This window comes from Diceros bicornis, chromosome 1, assembly GCF_020826845.1.
Source record: "Diceros bicornis minor isolate mBicDic1 chromosome 1, mDicBic1.mat.cur, whole genome shotgun sequence".
NCBI classification, from domain to species: domain Eukaryota; kingdom Metazoa; phylum Chordata; class Mammalia; order Perissodactyla; family Rhinocerotidae; genus Diceros; species Diceros bicornis.
In genome coordinates this window covers 83151108-83172966 of record NC_080740.1, presented here as the reverse complement: position 1 = coordinate 83172966, position 21859 = coordinate 83151108, and the positions used below count along the sequence as shown (strand labels likewise).

General features: G+C 47.1%; 1 protein-coding gene across 1 annotated transcript in view; it reads left to right on the top strand.

Annotated features, from left to right (window-relative positions):
• Positions 1-21859, top strand: part of SLIT3 (slit guidance ligand 3) — a 598986-nt gene that overhangs the window by 441843 nt on the left and 135284 nt on the right. Inside the window, exons 7-8 of the mRNA XM_058545649.1 lie at positions 7929-8000; positions 13732-13895. Coding sequence (XP_058401632.1) covers positions 7929-8000; positions 13732-13895 — 236 coding nt within the window. The remainder of the gene's footprint in view (positions 1-7928; positions 8001-13731; positions 13896-21859) is intronic.

Below are 21859 nucleotides of genomic sequence, written 5' to 3'. Positions count from 1 at the left end.
AGAGGTGGGTCGGCTAATGCTGTTGCTTTGAGCAGCCTTGGCAGCGAGGCAAATACCACAGTCCCTGCCGCATAGAAGTCAGGGCTGAGTCTACCACTAACCGATATGATTTGCTTCCACTTTAGGAAGACATGGAAATTGGACAGCCAACACCTGTCAAAGACCATCCCGTAAGAGGCAGTTTTGTGTAAAGGTTAAAAATATAGGTCCTGGTGTCACACTTTCCTGGATTTGAATATTGGCTCCACAACTCTATAGCTGTGTGATCAGGGCAGGGTTCATTGATCTTTCTAGGATCCAAAGCGGAAATGACAATAGTATCTCAGAATTTGGGGGAGAATTAAATGAGATAATGTATGAAAAGTGCTCAGCCCAGTGCTGGCACATAGCAAAAACTTAATAAATAGTGTTATTGTTATTATTATGGACATCTTTATTGGAAGATCTTGGCCAGCACACCTCAAAGCAATATCCTTTAATAGTCTGGCTCATTAGAGGAAAGTAGAGAGTTCATGGTAGAACCTATAACATTTAGTTTAGATTTTCTCAAAGGATGCATTATTGTACATTATTCTTCCTGATTTCTGGAGTCTCCTAGAGCCTTCAGCCAAATCAGAGCAGTGCATAGCTGGGTGAGAGAGGCAAGTTCAACCTTGATTGGAGGGAAACAAAGGAGTTTCATCCAAAAATGACTCAGTCAGTGCAGTTGAGGAGAGACCCTGGGCTGGGGGAGAGGCTTGAAGATGCCTGTCTCAACTCAGTGGACCTAGTGGGCATTCAGTGTGTGTTCTTCTAGGGTCAAGTCCACAACAAGACACCATCTACACACATTCTAATGGGCCAAACCAGCCAACAGCACTCACATTCCCTGGATCTAGGAGCATGTGGAAGGGCCTGATCATCAGCAATAGGCCTTAATTCCTGCTGCCATGATGGCTGTCAATCAGTAGCCACCAAGCAAGACCAAGCAAGCCAGTTCTGCTGTGACATGTAAGCCAGAGAGGAGAGCAGGCACCTGGATCTGAAGTGCCTTCAGTTTCATTCCTTTCTTCTTCCCTGAGCCAGCAAGAAGGAGAGGCAGAAGTAAACCCCCAACCCTTCCCCTTGAGGTCCCCATGCTGCCAGAATCCCTCTGTGCTTTTCATCCTTCATGTCAGCAGTTTAGGTATTTCCCACAGGGTCCAGCCACAGTATTTACACTCAGCTGCTCTCCAGGAAATGATTCTGCCTACTTTGATTGTGTCTGCCCCTGTGAATTCAATACAGGCCCTGTTGAAAGTAGATATATCTTTTGGGCTTAGAGTGTTGGCAATTGGACATCTACATTTGTAAGTACAAGTCAGGGCATCTCCGGGCTCACTTTGAAAAGACATCCTGTTGGCATGGCTGCTGAAACTCACCAAGAGTCTCCTTCCTAGGGACTGTTAAGGAGGGAACCACTGTATTTATCTCTACTTAAGGAGAAGTCAACCTGCCTTGAGACAGGATGAATGGGCCAGTCTGCCAACAGTGTCTGTCTGACCTAAGGAGTCAGAATACCCATCTGTGTGGAGGGGAAAAAGAGGAGTTCCAAAAGTGCCCCCGGTTCCAAGGTTGGCATGCTGGGAGACTGGAATGGCACTTACCGTGGATGCCTGTTTTTGCAATTATGTGATACATGCTCACAGATAATATTGCTGCATTAAAGCCAATTACATAGTGTTATGGACACACAACACGCATATTACACTCAGCGCCAGGAAAGCACAGAGTGATAAAGCGATGGCCTAATCGGAGGAGACGGAGGGAAATGTCAGCCTTATTAAGGTTGCCAGGATGGTGTGGCTGCAGCTTAGCTCCTCCAGATCAAAGATGGCTATCTTGAGTGATGCAAGGAGAGCCACACTTGAGCGCTCAGCAGAGAAGAGGGAGGAGCCAAGCTGGAGCTCTCCGCAGGTGATTACAGTCACCTCCATTGAGGGCTGTGTACTATGTCAGAACGGGGGCCTCTTCCTAAGCACACAAGAGAGCTTCAGTCCCAGAGGCGGCAAAGGGGTACCTATATGCTGCCCTCCATACTTAGGTAAAGGCTCTGTTCTTAGCCTTTCCCTTAGTTCAGTGGCTTTCCAGCTTGAGCTTGCCTGAGAATCCTCTGGAGAGTTCATTAAAACGCACAAAGCTGGGCCTACCCCAGAGGTTCTGATTCAGGAGGTCTGGGTGGGGCCTGAGAATATGCGTCTCTAACAAGTTCCCAGGTGGTGCTGCGGGTCTGGGGACCACACTTTGAGAACCACTGCCCAAGTTCACGCCATGCCCAACCCAAGGTGAATTCATCTGCCCTGTCTCTTGAACAGGGCCTTCTCCTCGGCTTTGATTGCATCGCAACATTGCAGGATCCGGGAGCAGTGGGACCCACCTTCCCAGGTGGGAGCCCGGGGTGGGGGCAAGAAGTGTGGATTCTAGAGTTAGACTGCCTGCTTGTCAATCTCAGCTCTACCACTTGCTGCTTGGGCTTTCCTGCCACTGTTTTTGTTTTTAAGTTTTGAAAGCCTCTGACCTAATCCCCTCTTCTTACAGACCAGTTATACAGCTTGCCTGGCATATCGCACTTAATCACTGGCAAAGGCTGGACTAGAACTGCCTACTTCTAGAGCAGCCAGGGGTCACAAGCATTGTCTATAAAAAGCCAGTTAGTAAATATTTCAGGCTTTGCATGCCATATGGTCTCTGTCGCAACTACTCAGCCATTGTAACATGAAAGCAGCTGTAAACGATACGTAAATGGATGGGTAAAACTTTATTTACAAAAATAGGCTGTGTTGGATGGAATTTGGCCTATGGGCAGTATTTTGCCAACCCTGGGACAGACCAGCAGGTGCACCATTTCCTCATGCATTCATTGTTACTGGGGAGCCCTTGTCTTACCATGGTACCCCAGTATTTAGCTGAGGAGCACAGGGCAGCACAAACTTTTCAGGGTACTTAGGTTCGATTTGTGCACTGTAGGAGAAATAGCAAGCTCACTAAATCCCCAGTGCCCTGGAAAAAAAAGTTTAATGCCCCCTTTCGAGTGCTCACAATCGAGACATAATGGGATCTGTTGGTAGAAGTAGCATTGTCCAAATATATCATTTTAATATGGAAAAATGATCCCTTTTCATTAGGCATTTATGCTCCAGTTAAGACAAAACAGAAGATAGACTATACAGTATACAGGTCAAACTTAGTCTCAATGGAAATACAGTATTTATAATAGGGTAAGGGCTTTGGAAGAGAGAAATGAGAGATAGGTGGACTGTCTTTTAAATCTTGTGGGGGAAATTGCCTTGTTTCTAGTTCATGCTGAAATACCCATTCAGTAGCTTGTGATGGTGCAAAAAGAGGAGGCCAGAACAGTCCTGAAGTGTTATAGAATTAATTTGACCTTGAACTTGAGCATGAAACCTGATGGAAAATGCTGAATTGAGAGCATTTATTTGGGGAAAAACCTCTAACCTGGGTGACTTGGAGTAAAGCCTATTTTCTCAAAATATCTCCAAGGAGCAGAGCAGTGAGGGTGAAGCTAGACACTGGAACTAGCAAAACTCTTCCAGGAGATGGAGGTAAATAAGATGAGGTTGGTGAGGTCACCATAGCTTAGTCTGCACCAGCCATCCAGTGAGGGTGGGGGTGTGGGGGGGTCGTTGTCAGTCTATACCATTTATTTTTCTGCTGGTTAATTTTCAAGGAAGTTTATAGAATGAGAGGCAGCAGGAGGCTTGTGCAGTTATTTCTAGCTTTGGGTGCCAGAGTAGAGATGACAGAGAATATCCACGCTGGAGTAACAAACTTGCCCTGAAAACAGGAGGCAGTGGGTAAGTTGGGAGAAACTGTGGTGTAAAGAAAGAACAGCGAGTCCTGAATCTTCCAGGAGGTCGTCTGCTACCCTGGGTAAGTCCTTACCTCTCGTAGCCTCAAATTGCTCATCTATAAAATGCAGGGAATAATTCCAACCTCAGAGTGCTGCAAGCATCAAGTGAGATGAATGTGAAAGTGCTTGTAAACTATAAAGAACTAAAAAAACGCAAGCTACAATACTAATAGCAATAATTATGAACCATTGCCTATGCGCCAGGCAGCGTGCTAAAACGAATACTGTCAGTGCCTTGTTTCAAGGGCATGGTGGTCGACTGGATAATGCCCTCCCCCAAAGATGTCCATGCCCTCATCCCAGAAACTTATGAATGTTGCCTTATATGACACAAGGGACTTTGCAGATGTGACTAAGTTAAAGATCCTGAAATGGGGAGGTTATCCTGGATTATCCAGTCAGCCTCTAAGTGTCATCACAAGGGTCCCCATTCGAGGGAGGCAGGATATCACCGTGAACAGTAGGAGATGTGACAATATAAGCAAGGGGTTGGAGTGATGTAAGGAAGGGGCCACAAGCCAAGGAATGTGGGTGGCCTCTATAAGCTGCAAAAGGCCACGAAATGATTTCTCCTCCTGATACCTCCAGAAGAAATGCAGTCCTGTGAACCCATTTTAGACTTTTGACCTCCAGACTATAACAGAATAATTTCATGTTGCTTTAAGCCACAAAATTTGTGGTAGTGTGTTACAGCAGCAGTAGACAACTCATGCAGGCATCCTTCCTGGAGTCAGGCTTGTTTGGGTTCAAATCCTGGTACCACCACTTGCTTCATCTGTCAAATGGAGATGATGAAAAAAAAATTGCCTGCCTCAGAGGGTGGTTGGAGGACTTCAATGAGACAGTACAAGTAGAGCCCTTAGCCCAGTGCCTGCCTGGCATACAATAAGCTCTCAGTTAATGTTGGCAATTATTAGTATCATCTCATTTAATCTCCAGTAAAGCTGTACGAGACTGGTGCTATTGTTATCTCCATGTTACAAAGGAGGAAACGTAATAAGATTAAGGAAACTTACTCATGGTTGCACAGGCTGTCAGTGGCAGAGCCAGAATCTAAACCAGGTCTTTGCCTTTAAGACCCATGCTCACCGACTCTGTTCCACTGTGCTGGGGTAATGACAATGACACCTCCATCGAATGCCAGCTGTTGAGGCTGGGGCACGAGAACCAGATAGAGCACAGTGCTCCCTGCACAGGCAAAAGCCGCCAAGTCTGGAAATCAAATAAGTCCGTGTTTATTAGGGAAACAAAAACTGTAGCTGCCATGGAGACCAGCGTCCAAGAGGTTACCAACCGTCTGACATCCCTGGGCTGGCCAGCCCCACACAGCAAATCACGAAAGTCTGAATACCGTGTTTAGTCATCTTGGTTCTGGAATAATTGGTATTATCGTAAATGTTTTATAGCCCTCATTACGGCTCACATTTAAATATCAGTGTAGTAATACATTAATAAGTCATCGCTACCGGACTACTGCCGGATGCAGTTACAGTCCAAGCCCTACATCTAACTGCACTGTATATTTAGCTAAATTAGGGCTGGCTGTGAACTCAACCTGATATTGAGTGGCTGGGCATGGTCAGAAGGAAGCATCTTTTCTGTAAAGCCTTCTTGTTTTTTGCCTTTGAGAGATGAAGAGGCACAGATTTTTGCCTGGTTGTGAGTCAGCAACCCTAACTAGATATCCCCCAAAGTGTGGAGCTTTGAACTCTGGGATGGATAGGAGAGGAAATGAACGCATCATTTCTGCCCCAGAGGCATTCCTCATCTGATGGAGAAGGGGTGGGGGCACATAGTTCTCACTCCCAGGGAGCTCCCTGCCAAGGCAGGAGACCCTGGTCTGATGAAAGTGACAGATTCTTCAGCCCTGGCTGATGAGATATTCCAAACCCTTCCTGGGTAGATGGAGATAGCATGGATTAACCCTCACACACACACTCATAGAAAAGATAAGCCACACGAAACAAAACAGCTACGGAAGTTCAACTCCATAAAATGCCAAGTGTCTGTGCTGGTACATTAGTAAAGTTACAGAGTTAGCAGAAGCAGACAATGTAAATTTGATCTGTTCATTCCTCTTTACCATACTATATGCCTAAAATAGTGCCAGACACATGGTAGGTGTACAGTAAATTTGGGAGGGAGGGAGGACAAAGTGTTAGGTTCTGTGCCTTTGTGTAAACAGATTTCCTCCTGGCCTTGTTAGCCAAACAAATGCCAAGTAGCCCAGAGGGAATTGAGGAATAGCCTGGGGCGAGGGGGATGTGAGCACTGGAATCCTGCTGTGAACTAGGGTTGTAAAGGGCTGGAGAAGGAATCTGTGCAGGGCTCCTTGGGTGGGGTGGGCTGGGTATGGGGGCCACTATGTGCTGGACAAAGCTCTGTTTCTGTTTCCATGGAGTTTAGGGTAGGAGGAACAGGAATGACCAGGACAGGACTAGATTTGCTCCACCAATGTCAATAAAATGGTAGACTTCATTTACTGAGCACATACTAGGTACTAAGTCTCTGACCAGCCTATGAAGTAGGTACCGTTACCTGCCTCCTTTCACCAATGAAGAACCTGTAGATAAAAGACATTGATAACTTGCCCAAGACCACATAACTGGGGAAAATAAAACTCAATTTGAACCATGTGTGGACCAGGTCATGGGGCTAGAGTAATGCACGAGACAAACAATGGTGCTGGCCTTGCAGGGCTTACTATTTAGAGGGCATTTTAAGAGGAAGATAACGTGTTTACCAAGAGCCAAGTGCAAAAGAAATCTGCTTAACCAATGAAGCTTTTCAAAGAAAGTCTCCTTCCTGGGCCAATGGGGGCCCGTGAGAAGGTACGAGGAGTTGGGCTGATGAGAAGGGGATATCTGGGACGAGCACAGGAGAAGAGAGAGCACAGGAGCAAGTGGCCACCAGGGAGGATTATACCAAAGGCTAGATCCACCTCTTGCTCTTTGGGATGCAGAGTGGGGCAGGTGTGGGCTCAGAGAGCCGAGAACTAGGCCTGGGCCTTCGTGCATATTGTTGCCCCTCCATCTGGGTAGTCGTTGAACTAACTGACCCGAAAAGGCCCTCCTGCAACATAACTTCTGCAGATGGCTTCTCTGTCTGTCATGCTTTCCCTGGATGTCGCTTTTGCCCCAGGACCTTACACTGGTCTTCCATAAGTCGTCCCTCTAGAAAGGTAGGCCCAGGGCTGTCCTTTCCTACAGCCTGATTTCATTCTTCAGCAGCCTTATTTCATTCTGGTTCACTTATGGAGCCCATGTCTCTCTCTTTCCTATTCCCTGTATGAAGATACCAGTCAACGCTAACGTTGCACTGTAGGAGTTCCCATCCATGGTCATGGAGATGCACAAGGAGGAGGACTTAACCCCTGTCCTCACAGAGCTCACACACTCTCTTGAGATAAGATGTGCTTGAAGAGTCAGAAGATGGCTGGAAGATCCTCACAGAATAACCTCTGCACATAGCATTCTGTGTGGGGCAGTATGTGCAATGAGCAGACCAAGGAGTTTGGAGCAAGATGGTGCTGGGTTCAAATCCCATCTCCAGAGCTTAGCAGCTATGGGTCCTTGGAAAAGCTATTTTACTTCTCTGTAGCTCAGCCTCCTCGTTTGTAACACGAGAATAATACCTACCCTGTAGGGTTGTGTGTTACCAAACAGTGACCTATATCTGTTTCATTTTCTCTAAAATGAGGACAATGATACGTAACTGGCATTATAGTTGTGAGAATTAGAAATACTGTAGTGAGGCACTCAGCTCATAGTAGGCTTTCAGGAAGCGATATTATTACTCCAGGTGGGTAGATAAGTACTGAGAGGGCAGCAGAGGCGAGGAGGGATGCATCTGAGAAAAGGAGTCAGGGATGCTCTTATCGTCTGGAAATCCCTCCACTTGTCTCCAGCTGCTCCACTGACTGACCTGTGATCCCTCCTGCAGTCACATCCACCCCTCCCCCCACCTTCCATGAGCATCTTGGTGCCCCTCCAAGTCTGCTTCCCTGTTGACTCTTTCCCTTTTTCCTCTCTCTCCGCAGCACCCTCAACAACAACAACATTAGCCGCATCCTGGTCACCAGCTTCAACCACATGCCGAAGATTCGAACTCTGTGAGTAAAGGTCCCTGCTTCACCCTCCACCTGCTCCATCCTTATGCAGCCTAAAGTGCAGCATTCGAAGCTGCTTGTAAAACCTGCCGTGCTGTGACTTCGCAGATGCTTCCTGTGTCCAGAGGCCTCCTCCTCCTGCTATTAACTAAGGGGTGTGTTTGTGAACAAGGGCAGATCGGGGGAAGGTCACATTGACATCCATGGTGCTGAACCACCATTCTGCAGGCAGATTCATTTCTCTTCACCTTGAGAGTCTTCCTGGACTATGGAAATCTTCTTTGTGTTTTCCATCTCGATGGAAAAGTTTATTAGTGTTATGTTGTCACGGAACATAACTGGGATTCATAACAGAACTGGGACGTAATGATTCACCATTTCCTTAGCTAATGTCATGTACCTTTGGCAGTTCTATCATATTACCCTTGGTTACAATTGTTTTCCCCTCTAGGAACAGTAGAGGAGAGGGAGTCTTAGTCCCTCCTTATCCTCATCCTCTCAGCCCCCACCCACCACACTCCCCTGCTCACCTGCTCCCTGAATGATATTCTGATATAAGAATGCAGTAAATTGGTTCTTTATCTTTAATGTGTTGGGTGGGCTCAAGCCTTCCAGTCTGTGTACTCAGGAAGCGTACTGAGAGAGGTTCCCTTGCCTTTATTAGCTGGGGAGTTCCCCTCTACGCTCAGCCAGAAACCCTTCTGTAAATTTCTCTGCAAATGGACTCTGTTGGCCTTTCCAAAGAGGTTCATACTTGATGCTTTTCTTATGTTGGTGGAGCCTCTATGGTATTTACATCACAGTAGTAGAGGAGAGTCAGCTCCCAAGAGTAAAGTGCCTGGCAAGTAGTAGACAATAAATGATATTGATGGTTATACTATTATTATTATCACACCACTTACCCAGAAATCTGGACTGAAAATCTCAGCAACCAGCATATCTGTGGCCCTTGAGCAATGTGGAATCCACAGAGATTTGAAAATCCTTAGAGCAGTGGTTCCCAAAGTGAGGTCCCTAGACCAGCAGTGTCAGCACCACCTGGAACTTGTTAGAAAAGCAGTATTTCAGGCCCCACCCCAGACCCATGGAATCAGATCTCAGGGGTTGGGGCCAGCCACCCGCTTTTAACACGCCCTCCAGGCGATTTTGATACTCACAAGGTTTGAGAATCCCTTCATTAGCGAGAAAGCAACCTTATCTCTGGTAAGAATGAAGCAAAGACCAACCAATGAGGCAATTTATAAGGAAATGATACGGAGCACCCTGAGAAGGACACGGAGTTGGGAGTCAGGTGGACCTGAGCTCTGCCACTTACTCTGGGCAAGTTTCTTCATCTCTCTGTGCTTCACGGACAGTGAATTAATAAATGCTTGACTCAAAGTTGTGAGAATGAAATGCACTAACGTGTAAAGTGTCTGGTCATGGCACACACTCAGCAAATACTAGTTATTCTAAAGGAGAAGAATAATCCAAGCCCAGCTTCCATCATTGTTCCCCACTTCCTCCTTGATCCCCCCTGTGATAACATAATTCAGCCAAGAAAATCCATCCTTTTCCCTCCTTTTTAAAATAGGATGATGCAGTAATGGAGTTTTAAGGGGAAACCATTGGGTCTTCAAAGTTCTCAGCAAACCATGAATGGGTTGGAGAAGAGTGCGGCCCCGGGCTGCTGGCCAAGAAGCCGCATGCGAGCCTCAGGGTGCTGGGCCTGCATCTCCCCCGATGAGTGGGTGTTAGAGAAGAAATATGGCTCTCACCTGCAGAAACCAGCAGTTCAGCTCCTGTGGGCTGCTGCTCTGTGATTTCTGCTCTCCCTCTTGCTAGTCTCAGTTTAGGAGCAGCAGTAAGGGAAGCTGGGCTGGGTCCACGGGAGCTAGGTCTGGATCTTGGGTGCTTTGTTTGGATGTATGGGGTGGGGGAAGAGGATGGGAGAGACTTCTCTCTTTGTTTCTGTTGTCATTCTTCCCCGTGGTCCTGAACAATCATCTGATGAGTTCAGATCAATCAATCAATCTCGTCTGTTCTCTTTGCTCCCTGCTTGCTGCCATTTTCTCTTTAGTTTAATTTCAGAGATGGCTCTGTATAGAACTCCCTGGAGACTTGAGCTGACTAATCCCCCTTCACTGTAATTAAAGTGGGGGGGTGTGCAGAGACTGGTGGTGGAAAAGGGGGGAAGAAGAGAGAGGAAGGAAGTCATAAATGGGATTTCTAAAGGAAAGCTTTTATATTGAATTCAGAAAGCCACATTTTATAGAAAATGAACACTGACCCTCTCTAAAAGGATTTATTGGAAATTTAATTTAGCATCTGTGGCTAAAAGGCATCTTTTACAAATTGGCATTTGTATTCATTCACCTTATCTTTTGTAAAGGTGGTTTTGCCAACGTGGAATATGGTGTTTTCATCAGCAAAAGATTGCAGGAACCACCCAGTCACCTTGATGCTTTGGTGTCCAAGTAAGAAATGATCGCATTGTACAGGCAGGGCCGTAGGTTTGAAGTCTGGAGCTAGTCTCCCACAATAATAATAATAGCAAACATTTCTTCAGCAGTTTACTAGGTACCAGGCCTTGTGCTAAGTACTTCTCATGAATCATTTCAATCCTCACAACAGCTCTAGGGCACCATTAATATCCCCATTTTACAGATGATAACACTGAGGTCCAGAGTTAAATCACTGCCCAAAGTCAAAGTCAGAAAGCACAGAGCCAATGTCAGATTCAGGCAATTTGACATCAGAGCCCCATACCATTCCGCAGAAGCAAGGGCAGAAGGGCATGTTCCAGGTCAGCAAAGGAAGGAAAGACCGGAGCCTCCGCATGGCCACAGGGCCGCTGGAGGCCACCTCCCCTATGTCATTGCCACTCCAACTCACCAAAAGTAGTGAGAGTAATTAAAATAATTTCCCTTCCCACTCAAGAGGATTAGAAATATTCCTGGCAGTGTCCAGGCTCAAGTTTCATGGTCATCGTGATTGTTTTTCTTTCAACATTAGTATTTGGGATGATACTGGTCCATTTGATCCCCCAAACATGATAGGAAAGGCAGCTTGAAAGCATCTGCCCAGCTCTTCTCTCCCAGCATTTCTGGAGGGTAAAATTCCAAGAGGGAGATCTGAGCCCGTCTCCTGCCCTGGGCTTTTGACAAGAGGCTTCCAAGGAAGTTTTGGTCACCTGTTTTCCATGGTCCCACTTGGGAGGGGAGAAATGTCTACAAAATGAACAAAAGAACAGGGACCATCCAGAGCAAGGTTAGGAAGAGAGGTAGCTTGGGGCTGGCCAGTGGGGACAAGGAAGAACCAGCCTAATATAATCTTCCCAAAGGGAAACCTCTGATTTTGATTATCCCAGAAGTTAATCAGCTCGGTAAGGATCTGGCTTACCTAAACCTCATTTTTGTTGTTCCATTGATCTCTTACCCCTGATTGAAACTGACGGGAATTTGTTCACATTGATCCACCTCGTGGGCCCACGCTCCTTGAATCCCTGTCTCCTCAGCTTACATACCTCACTGCCAGGGAGGAAAACTGCCTTTCCTGATAAAAGCCAAACTCTCATTAAAAGGCAGTGATTCTCCTGGCACGCAGAAGAACTCTAGCACCTCAGCCTGTGCGTGCCACTGCAGCCTGCCTCTGCTCCGCCCTGTCGCCAAGACCTGACCCGCTGTTGCCATTTTCCTAGACACCGTTTTTACCCGGTGGTGTGTTCCTGGCCATGGAACCCTCTGTCTCTGTCTCTCTGTCTGTCCCTCTGTCTCTCTCGACAGCTCTCTGATGGGTCAGGAGACAGATCATTTCCACTCATGCTGCAACTTCCCAAGAAAGCCCAAAGTGACAAAGGAATTCCCTCCTCTCCTTCATGCTGTGTGGGAAAGAGTAACCAGCTGCAAGTCCACCACCGGGCCCCCTCTCTGGCCTTGGCGCCAAGTGCTCATCTTGGTTGAATCAACAGGGGCCTCGCTTTCCGTCTGAGAACCGCGGTCCTTGCACTCAGCTTAGGATCCCGTCTGCCCTACCCCTTGCCACCTGGCACACCTTTCCTGGAGCGCCAGGCCAAGAGAAGGCCGTGCTTGCTTCTGAGCTTTGAAACTCAGAGGGGAGAACTGCTTCGGGCCCTTTACAGGCACAGTGTCTAGGGGCCTGTGAAAATGTGTTAGGCCTTGAAGCACAGGCTCTGAAATACAAAAAGAACGTTGCAACCTCAAAATTAATCATTTTTAAACAAAATCATAAAAACCTTTTAAATTTTTTTTCAGCAGAAAAAATGACATTCTATGTGGGATATGGCTTCATTTAGTCAGTCTGATATGATGGGATCTGGGGCCCCCTGAAGCCACCAAGATCCCCAGTGGCCCTGGCCTGCCAGAGGCTTGCGCCCATGCAGTGGGCTCTGCAGAGAAGCTCTGCTGGCATGCAGCACATGGCAGCTACACTTGGCCGATGTGCAGCAATGTTGACCTGACATTAAGTGGAGTGTGGTCAAGAGCCCTTCAGCGCTCTCCATTTCAGGCATGGAGGTAGCCCAAGCCACGGCTTCGGGCTGCCACTCAGTATTAGCTGGCTTGACACAGAGTACTTGCAAGTCCCAAGACACCACTGACTGATTAGCATGTCCAGGACTGGGCATTTGAAATTTGCATCAGAAAGCCAAGTGTATGATAAGCCGATGTGACCAAAACTCACCTACCACCACTTCTGATGACCTAGAGTTGTAGTGAAGGTGGAAATTGCAAACCCCGATAGAGAAACCTTGGGGAAGAACCTTTAGAAGCCCCTGGATATCCTTAGTCTGCCCCCCAGTTAGTGCACAAGAAATTCAAGTCGTTAAACCAGATGGGATTCCCCTCAGAAGTGGAACCTGCAGATCCCTCTAGGGAATCTTATTCGCTCAAGGGCAGGAAATCAATCTGGTATCACAGCTACCGGAGGGAGAAAGCCAACAAGTCCTGGAACTGGTTAGGAGGTCTTTTCAGAGGCACTTGACCCAGACGGAATAGCATATACACCAGGTGGAACTGAACTTGGGATGGAGATGACAGACACTGCGGAGAGCTGGCTGTGGATTGCAGGAGTCTAGAATGGACAAGACCTTATTTAAACAGGAGGATGGAGAGAAGGTGCATCCTTCAAAAAGCATCCTTCTCTCCCTGCCTTGCTCACCCTGGTGAGTGCACACAGTGGTATTGGTTTTAGGCTCACCAGCATTACATGCAGGGGGTTCACTAAAGGGACTCTTAGGGAGACGATGAAAGAGTCAGAGCAACAGCAGATCTCACCCACCCCGTCACCACAGATGGGGGCGTTGAGACTGAGAAGCTATTTTGTGCCACCTGTAACTCATACTAGATAAAGGACTGAAATTTGCACAAGTCACCCCTTTGGAAGTTTGACTCAAATCAGGACTGTCACTATAATAATGTCATTCTCCTTCTCCTATGTGCTGAGCTTTCTTAAGTAGGAAAAGAAAGGGTAGAATTACTATTAAGAAATGGAGAATTGCTCAGACGTTGGAGGCATCCGTTGGATGTGGCTGCATGTGAAGATAACTGTCATCTGTGGCTGGGCAGTAAACGGAGTGAGGCTCTTGCGGTAGTGCAGAGGAAAATGCTCCCTGGGCTCCTGGGGATCCTCATGCTGGGCAAAAGGGCACAGAGGTTTGGCTCACTCTGTTCAGCCAATGGTGGCCTCCCCACTTCACGCTGTGACAGTGTCTTCCCTCTGTCCCTTCCTCTCCCAGGCGCCTTCACTCCAACAACCTGTACTGTGACTGCCACCTGGCCTGGCTTTCGGATTGGCTGCGACAGCGGCGGACAATTGGCCAGTTCACACTCTGCATGGCTCCTGTGCACCTGAGGGGCTTCAACGTGGCGGACGTGCAGAAGAAGGAGTACGTGTGCCCAGGTGAGCTGCCCCACCACTCCCCTGTCCGGTACTGTGACTCGCCCACCCGTGAGCTCTCCCTGGCGTCACCCTGGCCTTGAATACACACCTCAGTCCAGAGCTTGGTGTGGAACCCCCTAGGTTACCACAGCACTCTACAGTCGCTTAAAGAACTCTGGAGTGCCTCGAGGGCTTTCAAAAAAGAAGCTCTTGTCATCTGGTAAAGGAAAATGCTGAAGGAACTCATGGGTCACTTTCTGTTAAGCCTCCTAGTCCCGTGATGCTAAGAAACCTAACATTTGTCAGGTACTTTAGCATTTGCTAAACACGTTCCTGTCATCCAGTTGCTCATAGAAATTGGGAGACAGGATAGTGGAGGCTGTGGAGTCAGCCTGCCCAGCTGGACATCCTAGCTCTTCCCCTTACTAGTGTGTGACTTTGGCAAGTTACCGCGTGCCTGCAAAATGGAAATAATAATAGTACATAACTCAGGGATGGGTGGGAGAATGAAATGAAATAATGCATATAAACACAGCATAATACACAGCGCTTGGTAAGAACTAATAAGTGGAGCTTAATTATCATAAGTTTAGTGGGCCCACAGAATGTGCTGAGCACACGTAAGTGCTTGATCTGTGGGTAACTGATGTGTAATAGAAGCACAGAGTGCCCACGTAGTACAGAAAATAGGACTGTGCACAGACATAACTGAGGGCAGCTCACATCTCTGGGGATGGGAGAAGGCTGAGTGACCGAGAAAAATCTTCCCAGAGGATGTCCCTTTTGCCCCAGGACCTAAATTTTTGTTTGCTTGTTTAACTTTTCATTGACATCCTCCACTCCGACCAACTCTTCCCTTTCCTGGTAACAAAGAAGTAGAGCTAATCTCTTGATTTCCTTAAAAAAAGAAAGTATTCGGTTGAGGAGTTTCTTAAAGAGGCGTTCCTGATATCCAGGAACCCAGTCCTGGAACTGGGGCCCAGTGGCCTCTACAGCTGTCGGCATGCAGGAGGGAAGGACAACAGGGAGCTTAGCCCCACTGGAGAATGCACTTCTCACCTTTCTAAACTGTGCCCGTTTCGGTATTGAAGGTATATTGAGCCATCATGTGCTATGGGGCCCCGGTATGGCCAGGAGTGAGAGTGTCCCTATTCTACTCTCAGGCTGCATTTGCAATATATAAGAATTTTTCTTGAATTCATCTCGCTCTCTGCTTCTTTCTCCTGTCGTGTTGCTACTTCATCAAGTTACTTGTTATCCAAAAACATTTTAACGTGTCTCAGAGCAGTACCTCAATAATTTCCTGCAGACGCCCACTTTGAAATCACTTCCCATCAAATGTATAAAATGAAACCGTTTATCACGCAGGCACCAAACTCAAATATAGTGACTGTAATTACAGTAATTATTAGGCAAAGCGTACAATATAGGCATAAGTGCCAGTGAAAGAAATAATTATAGAGTGCAGGAGTCATCCAAGAGCTAGTGAGAAAAACTAATTAGAGAGAATGTTACAACACATCGTTATAGGTGGGTGCCAAGTTTAATGCTACGCATGAACACGATACCACTTCATCACGACAGCACTTTCCCATCAAAGGAGGGGTGAGACATTGCTTACCCAACAGCAGTCAGGATCCAAAACCCAGGGGAGAAAGGCTGACCCTCCCAGGTCCTGGAAATGCTAGTGCCCCAAATCTCCCTTGTTTGAAACAGCTGGATCTCGCAGGCAGGTTGATAGTTACATGGGAGCATCGCAATCACTTCTCATTTATGGCCATTAAGCCCATTGCTTGTGATGGTCCCTGTACCTTCTTAACACAAAGCCAGGTGTCTTTTGAGGACATGAGAATTTACTCCACAGACTCCAGACATGAATATGCTATTAATCTCCCCCCTCCCACCAGTAGTATGAATTTAGGGAAATGGCATATTGGGACCCCTGTGCGTGAGAGATTCTTTAAATGCTTCACCAGGCCCTCGTGGGTTAATAAATAGAATGCTGTGCAGGCTTACTTTCTGGAAAGGTCTAAGTCAGATATAATGGTCTGGGGCAACTGGTGAATGAACCACCAGCATCATTAGTGGGGTGCAGGAGGAGCACCCCCTCCAAAAAGTACTACCTCTTTAATAATTATTAAAGGTAGCCTATGAGGCTTTGATAAAAGGATGCCGGAGGAAGCAGCGTGGAGCAAGACGCAGTCTGTGCACATGCCGAGGTCAAAGAGAAGGGCAGTTTCCATGTACTGACCGTCCCACGCTCATGCCCACCACCGAGGGTGCAGGCCCCGCGCCCGGCAGAGCCCAGCAAGGCAGGTGAAGGAGACAGTTTTATATGGACCTGATTGCGGTTGTTTTAAGCTGCAAAGCCACCAATGCTCCTCGTTCACACTATTCCCCCAATAACTCACAGGAGGAGGACTTCAGTCAAGAAAGGAGGGGCAAGAACATCTCTAAGAAATGGAAGTTTGTCTGCTCAGGAGACAGAGAGGCACAGGGCACCAATTAAGCCATCCCTGTGCGTGGCTTCATCACCAGTGGCCCCTGTCAAGGCAGCATCAGAAACCACTCTGGGCCTTTAAACGGTATCGAAAAAGTCACCAGACACATGACTCCAGAGGCGGGAAAGAGCTTTATCTCACCCAGCCTGTGAGGGCCCTGCCTGCCCGTGTCCCTGATATCTCCGTTTGAATTACATCCAGCTGTCTGGAGCCCAGCGCTTCTCCCCAGAAGCTCTGCTTCGGGCTCCTTATCACTCCAGCTAACCCAGGAATTTGCTAGCGGCGCACTTTGGCAAAATTCATCTCCTCTGTCAACTGTACCCTTCCAATGGAAGGCATTTATTTTCTTCCTCTGGGGAGACATCTGGGAATTTTTCACAAGGGTGGGGGACTATATCTTTATTTATGATTAACATTTTTCTATGGCATACAACTGGCCGGCTTGGTTTCCTTCAGCTACTGCTGAAAGGATTTCTCTGCTAAAATTTCTTGTTTGAAGAGGAAGGTTAGGGCCCTATGACTAGTCGAGGCTATGGTCCCTGCTTCTTTTGCCTGAACCAGACTGGGACTTTGCCAGAGTTCATATAACAGACCAGAGAGAAGGTTCTGCTTTGGCTGTTACTCAGCTCACATTATGTGAGTTGCAAGTTGTCAGGTGTTTTTTTTCCATCCTTATCTAAAGGATTTATTTTGGGGTTTAAACTCAAGGATTTATCTTCCATGTATCAATTTTCTGGTACCTTAATCTGAGAAAATTTCTACCAGTCACAATTTATGATTCAAGGGTATTGGTTACATATTTGACCCCCTGAATCAGTTATCTCTTTCCTTTGAACATCTTTCAATGTTTGAATGGGTTTGTCCACCCATTTCACATTTATCTGCCCCTAGCCTTTAAATGTGAGATATCTTTTTATGAAGATTAATCTTCTAGTAATAAGGTGCCATGTCATTTTTTCAGGTGCCCCAGTGCCTAGAGTAGTGCTTGATCCTAACAGCCTCTCAACAAACACTTCCTCATTGATCATTAAAAATGAAATAGGCATATCTCCCTGGAAACAAGAAAATTTCCCCTTCTTTTTAAATTTTTTTTTAAAATTTCAGACTAGTTACTAAGGATAAAGATAATTAAGGTAAGCCATTACTAGCCGCCCATCTCCTTAGGAGGTTTTGATTAAAACACCATAATTGGACATTGCAGGAATGAGATTATTAGGTTTATTTAGCCATTCCCAAAATTATCATGCCTCTGGTATTTAAATCATGTTCATTTATATTCTCATCATAATTGCTCGAGTCCCATTGTCATTGCAGTCTGTTGTTGGCTTTTGAAAGGCCAGAGGCCAGCAGGGATGCTTAATTTGAATGCTGGAATTAATTTATTTCCACATGCTCACAAGGCCGTTGGATTTTTCAACTCTACTGGGTGAAGTTCTCTTTAAAGACAGAAAGAAATAAACACACCTCTCAAGAGTGTCCCACCATCTCCATGGTAGCTTACACAATCCGTGTTGGCCCCTGAGCCTCCTCTTCCTACCTCCTGAGATGCCAAGGCTCTGACAGTTTTCAATTTCATGGCAATAAAGAGAGGCCTTTTGGGTGTCTTTTTGTCAGAGAAGATGGTAAGAAGAGCACTGGACCAAATATAGAACTTTGTCGTTCAGTAGCTCCATGATCTTGGACAGTTTGCTGAACCCCTTATTCTTTCATTTCCTCATCAGTATAATGGGAATAATAATAATAGAACCTGTGTCATGGATTTTATGAGGATCAAGTGAGATAATATATACAAAGCACTTAATGTAGTATCTGGCACAGAGGAAACATTCCATAAATGTTCACTGCTATTAGGAGAATGATGATCATTCTTAGTTTGGCGCCTCCTGTGTCCTTAAGCAAGCACCCTCCTTTCTCAAGGCTTCTGTTTCCTCACCATCTCCATGGCCTTCTCCAGGTCTGAAGTTGGGTGACCTCTGCTCCACTCATCTGGGCAGACAAGTTAGGACCTTTCTCTTTCAGCATGAGGGTAGTCCCCATTTGCCAATTAGGAGAAGAACAAGGATGAGGTGATGGCTGGGCAGGACCAGTCTCCATGGTCATCGCTCCATCTCTCTTCTCTGTCAGACTAGAGGGGGTGTTGGCAATCAGCAGAGATAGGATAGTTAGTACACTGTCCATACTAATGATCACAGGCACTTTCTGTGTGAGCGCTCTAGCTGGGAACGCATTCCTGCCCTCTCGCTCACTGAGTGCCCCTACACCATGCCTGGGAAACAGCACCCTTGGTGACAATGAAGAGCAGGGACGGGCCAGCGCCTCTGTTCCCCAGAGCTCTGCTCCTCCCTCCCTCAAGACATCAGACCTCAGTCCGGGGAGGCTTAGGAGACATCAGAAAGCCAACATCTCAGTTTCCTCCTCATTTGGCACGGAGGGGTAGCTTTGGCTCAAGATTGAAATTCCAGAGCTGAAGTGGTGATTAAGGAAAGGCGAGATGGGCCCCCACAGTGTCTCGAGACAGTTACCTGGCCCATCTCCCCATCTCCATGTTCTGGATGAGAACATCCTTCCACCTCAGTGCAACAGCAAGTTCACATGCACTCCTAAGTTTATAATAGAGCATCTTAGAAAGTAGATTACAGAGGTTCTGCATGTTAGCTCTGATCTAAGGCCTCTTTCTTTGCCAGGGAGAAGAGGAGGCAGTACCAGTAGACGAGCTCTCTCAAGGACTGTAAGGATTCATGGGCCCCATGAGAACATGTTATACAACAGAAACACACACCTACAGTCAGGCAGACACACACCCAGGTAGTCCCCTTCCCTCCAAGATATGTAGAGACTCTTTCTATCCTGAGATAAAAACTCTGTTCCCATTCCTCTCTGCTTTCCAGCTTGTAGTCATAGAATTTGCTAGGTAGAAGGGTAGGTGTTTCCTCACTTTGTTCCCCTTGGAAATCCACTGGCCTCTGCGCCACCCCCATCACCCTCACATGTGTGGACTGGAAAGGCTGGCAGGGATGGATTTGCTGACAGAGCTCAGCAGAGTGCTTGGGACACCCTTACCTGTGCAGGTGAGCTAGGCTCAGAGGGAGCCCCGGGGAACTGGGCAGATGGCCTTTGCTGAGAGCTGTGGAAGAAAGCCATGAGCTTCGGGCATGAGAGTCCCGTCTACCCACAGCCACTCCATCTCCCTGCTCTATGACTGATCCTGTGACCAGAGCACTCAGAACTGAGGGGACCTCTCCTCAGGGCCCTTCTAGAAGGATCACTCACCTCCATAGCTTGGTGACATTCAGCCCCCACATCTGCCAGGCTTCTGGGCCAATTTGATTCATGTTTTCATCCTCTCACTCCCCCAAGGTGTGTTTATTGAGTCCATGTTTGTGTCAGGCCTTGTTTTAGGCACTGGGGAGATAACAGTGAATAAGACAGAAAAGGTCGCTGCCCTTGTAGGATTCACGTTCTGGTCCCAGTCTGACCAGAGACAGCAAGCAAAGCGGAAGGACTTCTGCCATCACAGCCCTCAGAGGCCCAGAGGGAAACGGGCTTGGTCCATCAGGCATTGATCAGAGGGGAATGTTTCCAGGAAAAATGAACCCATCTTTCAACTCCATTTTAAACCCGAGGTGTTTTGTTTCAGCACGAGGGTGACGTCCTCACCATGTGTGAATGCCTGGCTGGGGAGCTGCCAGCCTGGGATGCTGACAGAGGCTATAATTACCGTTGTTTCTCTCTGCGTAATTAAAGGTGTTATTAGTGACCTGGTTAAGGAATCTTTTTCAGAGGCTTTTTTTCCTTGACAACATCCCTTGAAATGTAGCACACACTGCTGACAGAATCAGAGCCACCCTGTGAAAGACCCAGCTCATTCCCAGAGGGACTCAAGGCTGCAACTTGAGCCTGGTTTAAACAGAATTAACTTCAGCATAGAAGTCAGAAGGGGCACCTTTGAAAAAACTCCGTTTCAGAACTGCCTGTTGCCCATATGAGCCCTTGAATATAATGTCTTCTTTTCCACTTTTCCAACACACGCCATCCAAGTAAAATATTTTGACAGATCAAAAGAGGGATGGCCATCCGGCGCCCTCCGCCTCCGTGGATAGAAGTGCAGGAGCCCAGACTCCAGCCCTCCGTGGAGCCCCTGGCATTTGCCAGACAGGAGGGTGCCCGGGTGTGGCGATGCTCCCTGGCTTTGTCAGGTGCACTTGCCCCTTGATGTGGAGGGCCAGGCATGGCAGTCTTCTTGGGGGAGACCATCTGCACTTCAAAAGCCCTGGCATCTGAAGCCATACAGCTCCCAGCCTCCCTGGGATGCGGGTGAGGGGGTGGGAGCCCTTCACACTGTAGATCCTCTTTGCCACCTGCAGAGAATGCTGGAGCAGAGGGGGACAGGTGCTGTGAGGAGTCTTACTCCTTCTGCTTCCATTCTTCTGAAGAACAGGAGTAGTTAGTCTTTAGACCTAGAAAGGACTTCAGAAGTCATGTAATCCAAACTCCTTATTCCCTGAGATGATAGCAGAAAAGCTCAGAGGGGCTATGACTTGCCCAAGGTCTTGCAGACAATTAGTGGCAGAGCCAGACCCATTAATAATAACAACAGCAACAAACATTACTAAGCTCTGACTCTGTGCCGTGCATTCTTCTAAATACCTTACATGCATTAACTTCTTTGCCTTCACAACAAAACTATGCTATGAAATAAGTATTGTTATTTTCTCCCATTTTTCAGATGGGAAAAACTGAGGCACAGGGATGTAAAGGTGAAATAATAGGGTTCAGATTGAGGCAGTGGGTCTCCAGAGCCCACACTCTCAGCCACAACACTCTCATTCCTGATCTGAGCCTCTTACAGGCTGGCTTTCAGGGGTTTCCTTTTTCTCAGAAATGTAAAGACTTTCCCAGTTGGGAACAAAACCAGTTTTACCTCTTTTTCTAAGAGAATGTTCTGTTTAAGGCTGTTAGTATAAGTCATCATCTCTCTGGCATTTTCCATCATCTTCTTAGATCCACTAATGTGACACTGGAGAGTTTGAAGTCCTTGTACCCTAGACAAGAGTATTTTCTCAAATGTCCTCGCTAAGAGGATGTGTTTAAATTTTGTGTGTGTGTATAAAGGTTAGGCCAAGGGTAGTAAGAATTTTGATCACTAAGTTGGCACTTTATGGCAAGATAAATGTTCCAAATGAGGCCATAGGCATCCATTTGAGCCCTTACGGAAGGACCACCCCCAGGCATGGGGACTATTGAACGTGGAGAGGGGACCCTCCACTTTAAGTCTCACTCAGTGTCCACACGAGGACTTGCCCCAGGCCCGGTCAGTCCTCTGCTTCCACCACTGCAGCTGGACTCGCTCTGGCTTCCCACACTCAGCTTCTCCAGTGCACATGAGCCAAATCAAGACCATTTTTCCTTGCAGACATTTTCCATGTTTCATATTTAGTCTCTATCCAGGAGCTCCCAGCCAGAAGTGCTGTGGCTGAGCTGTGA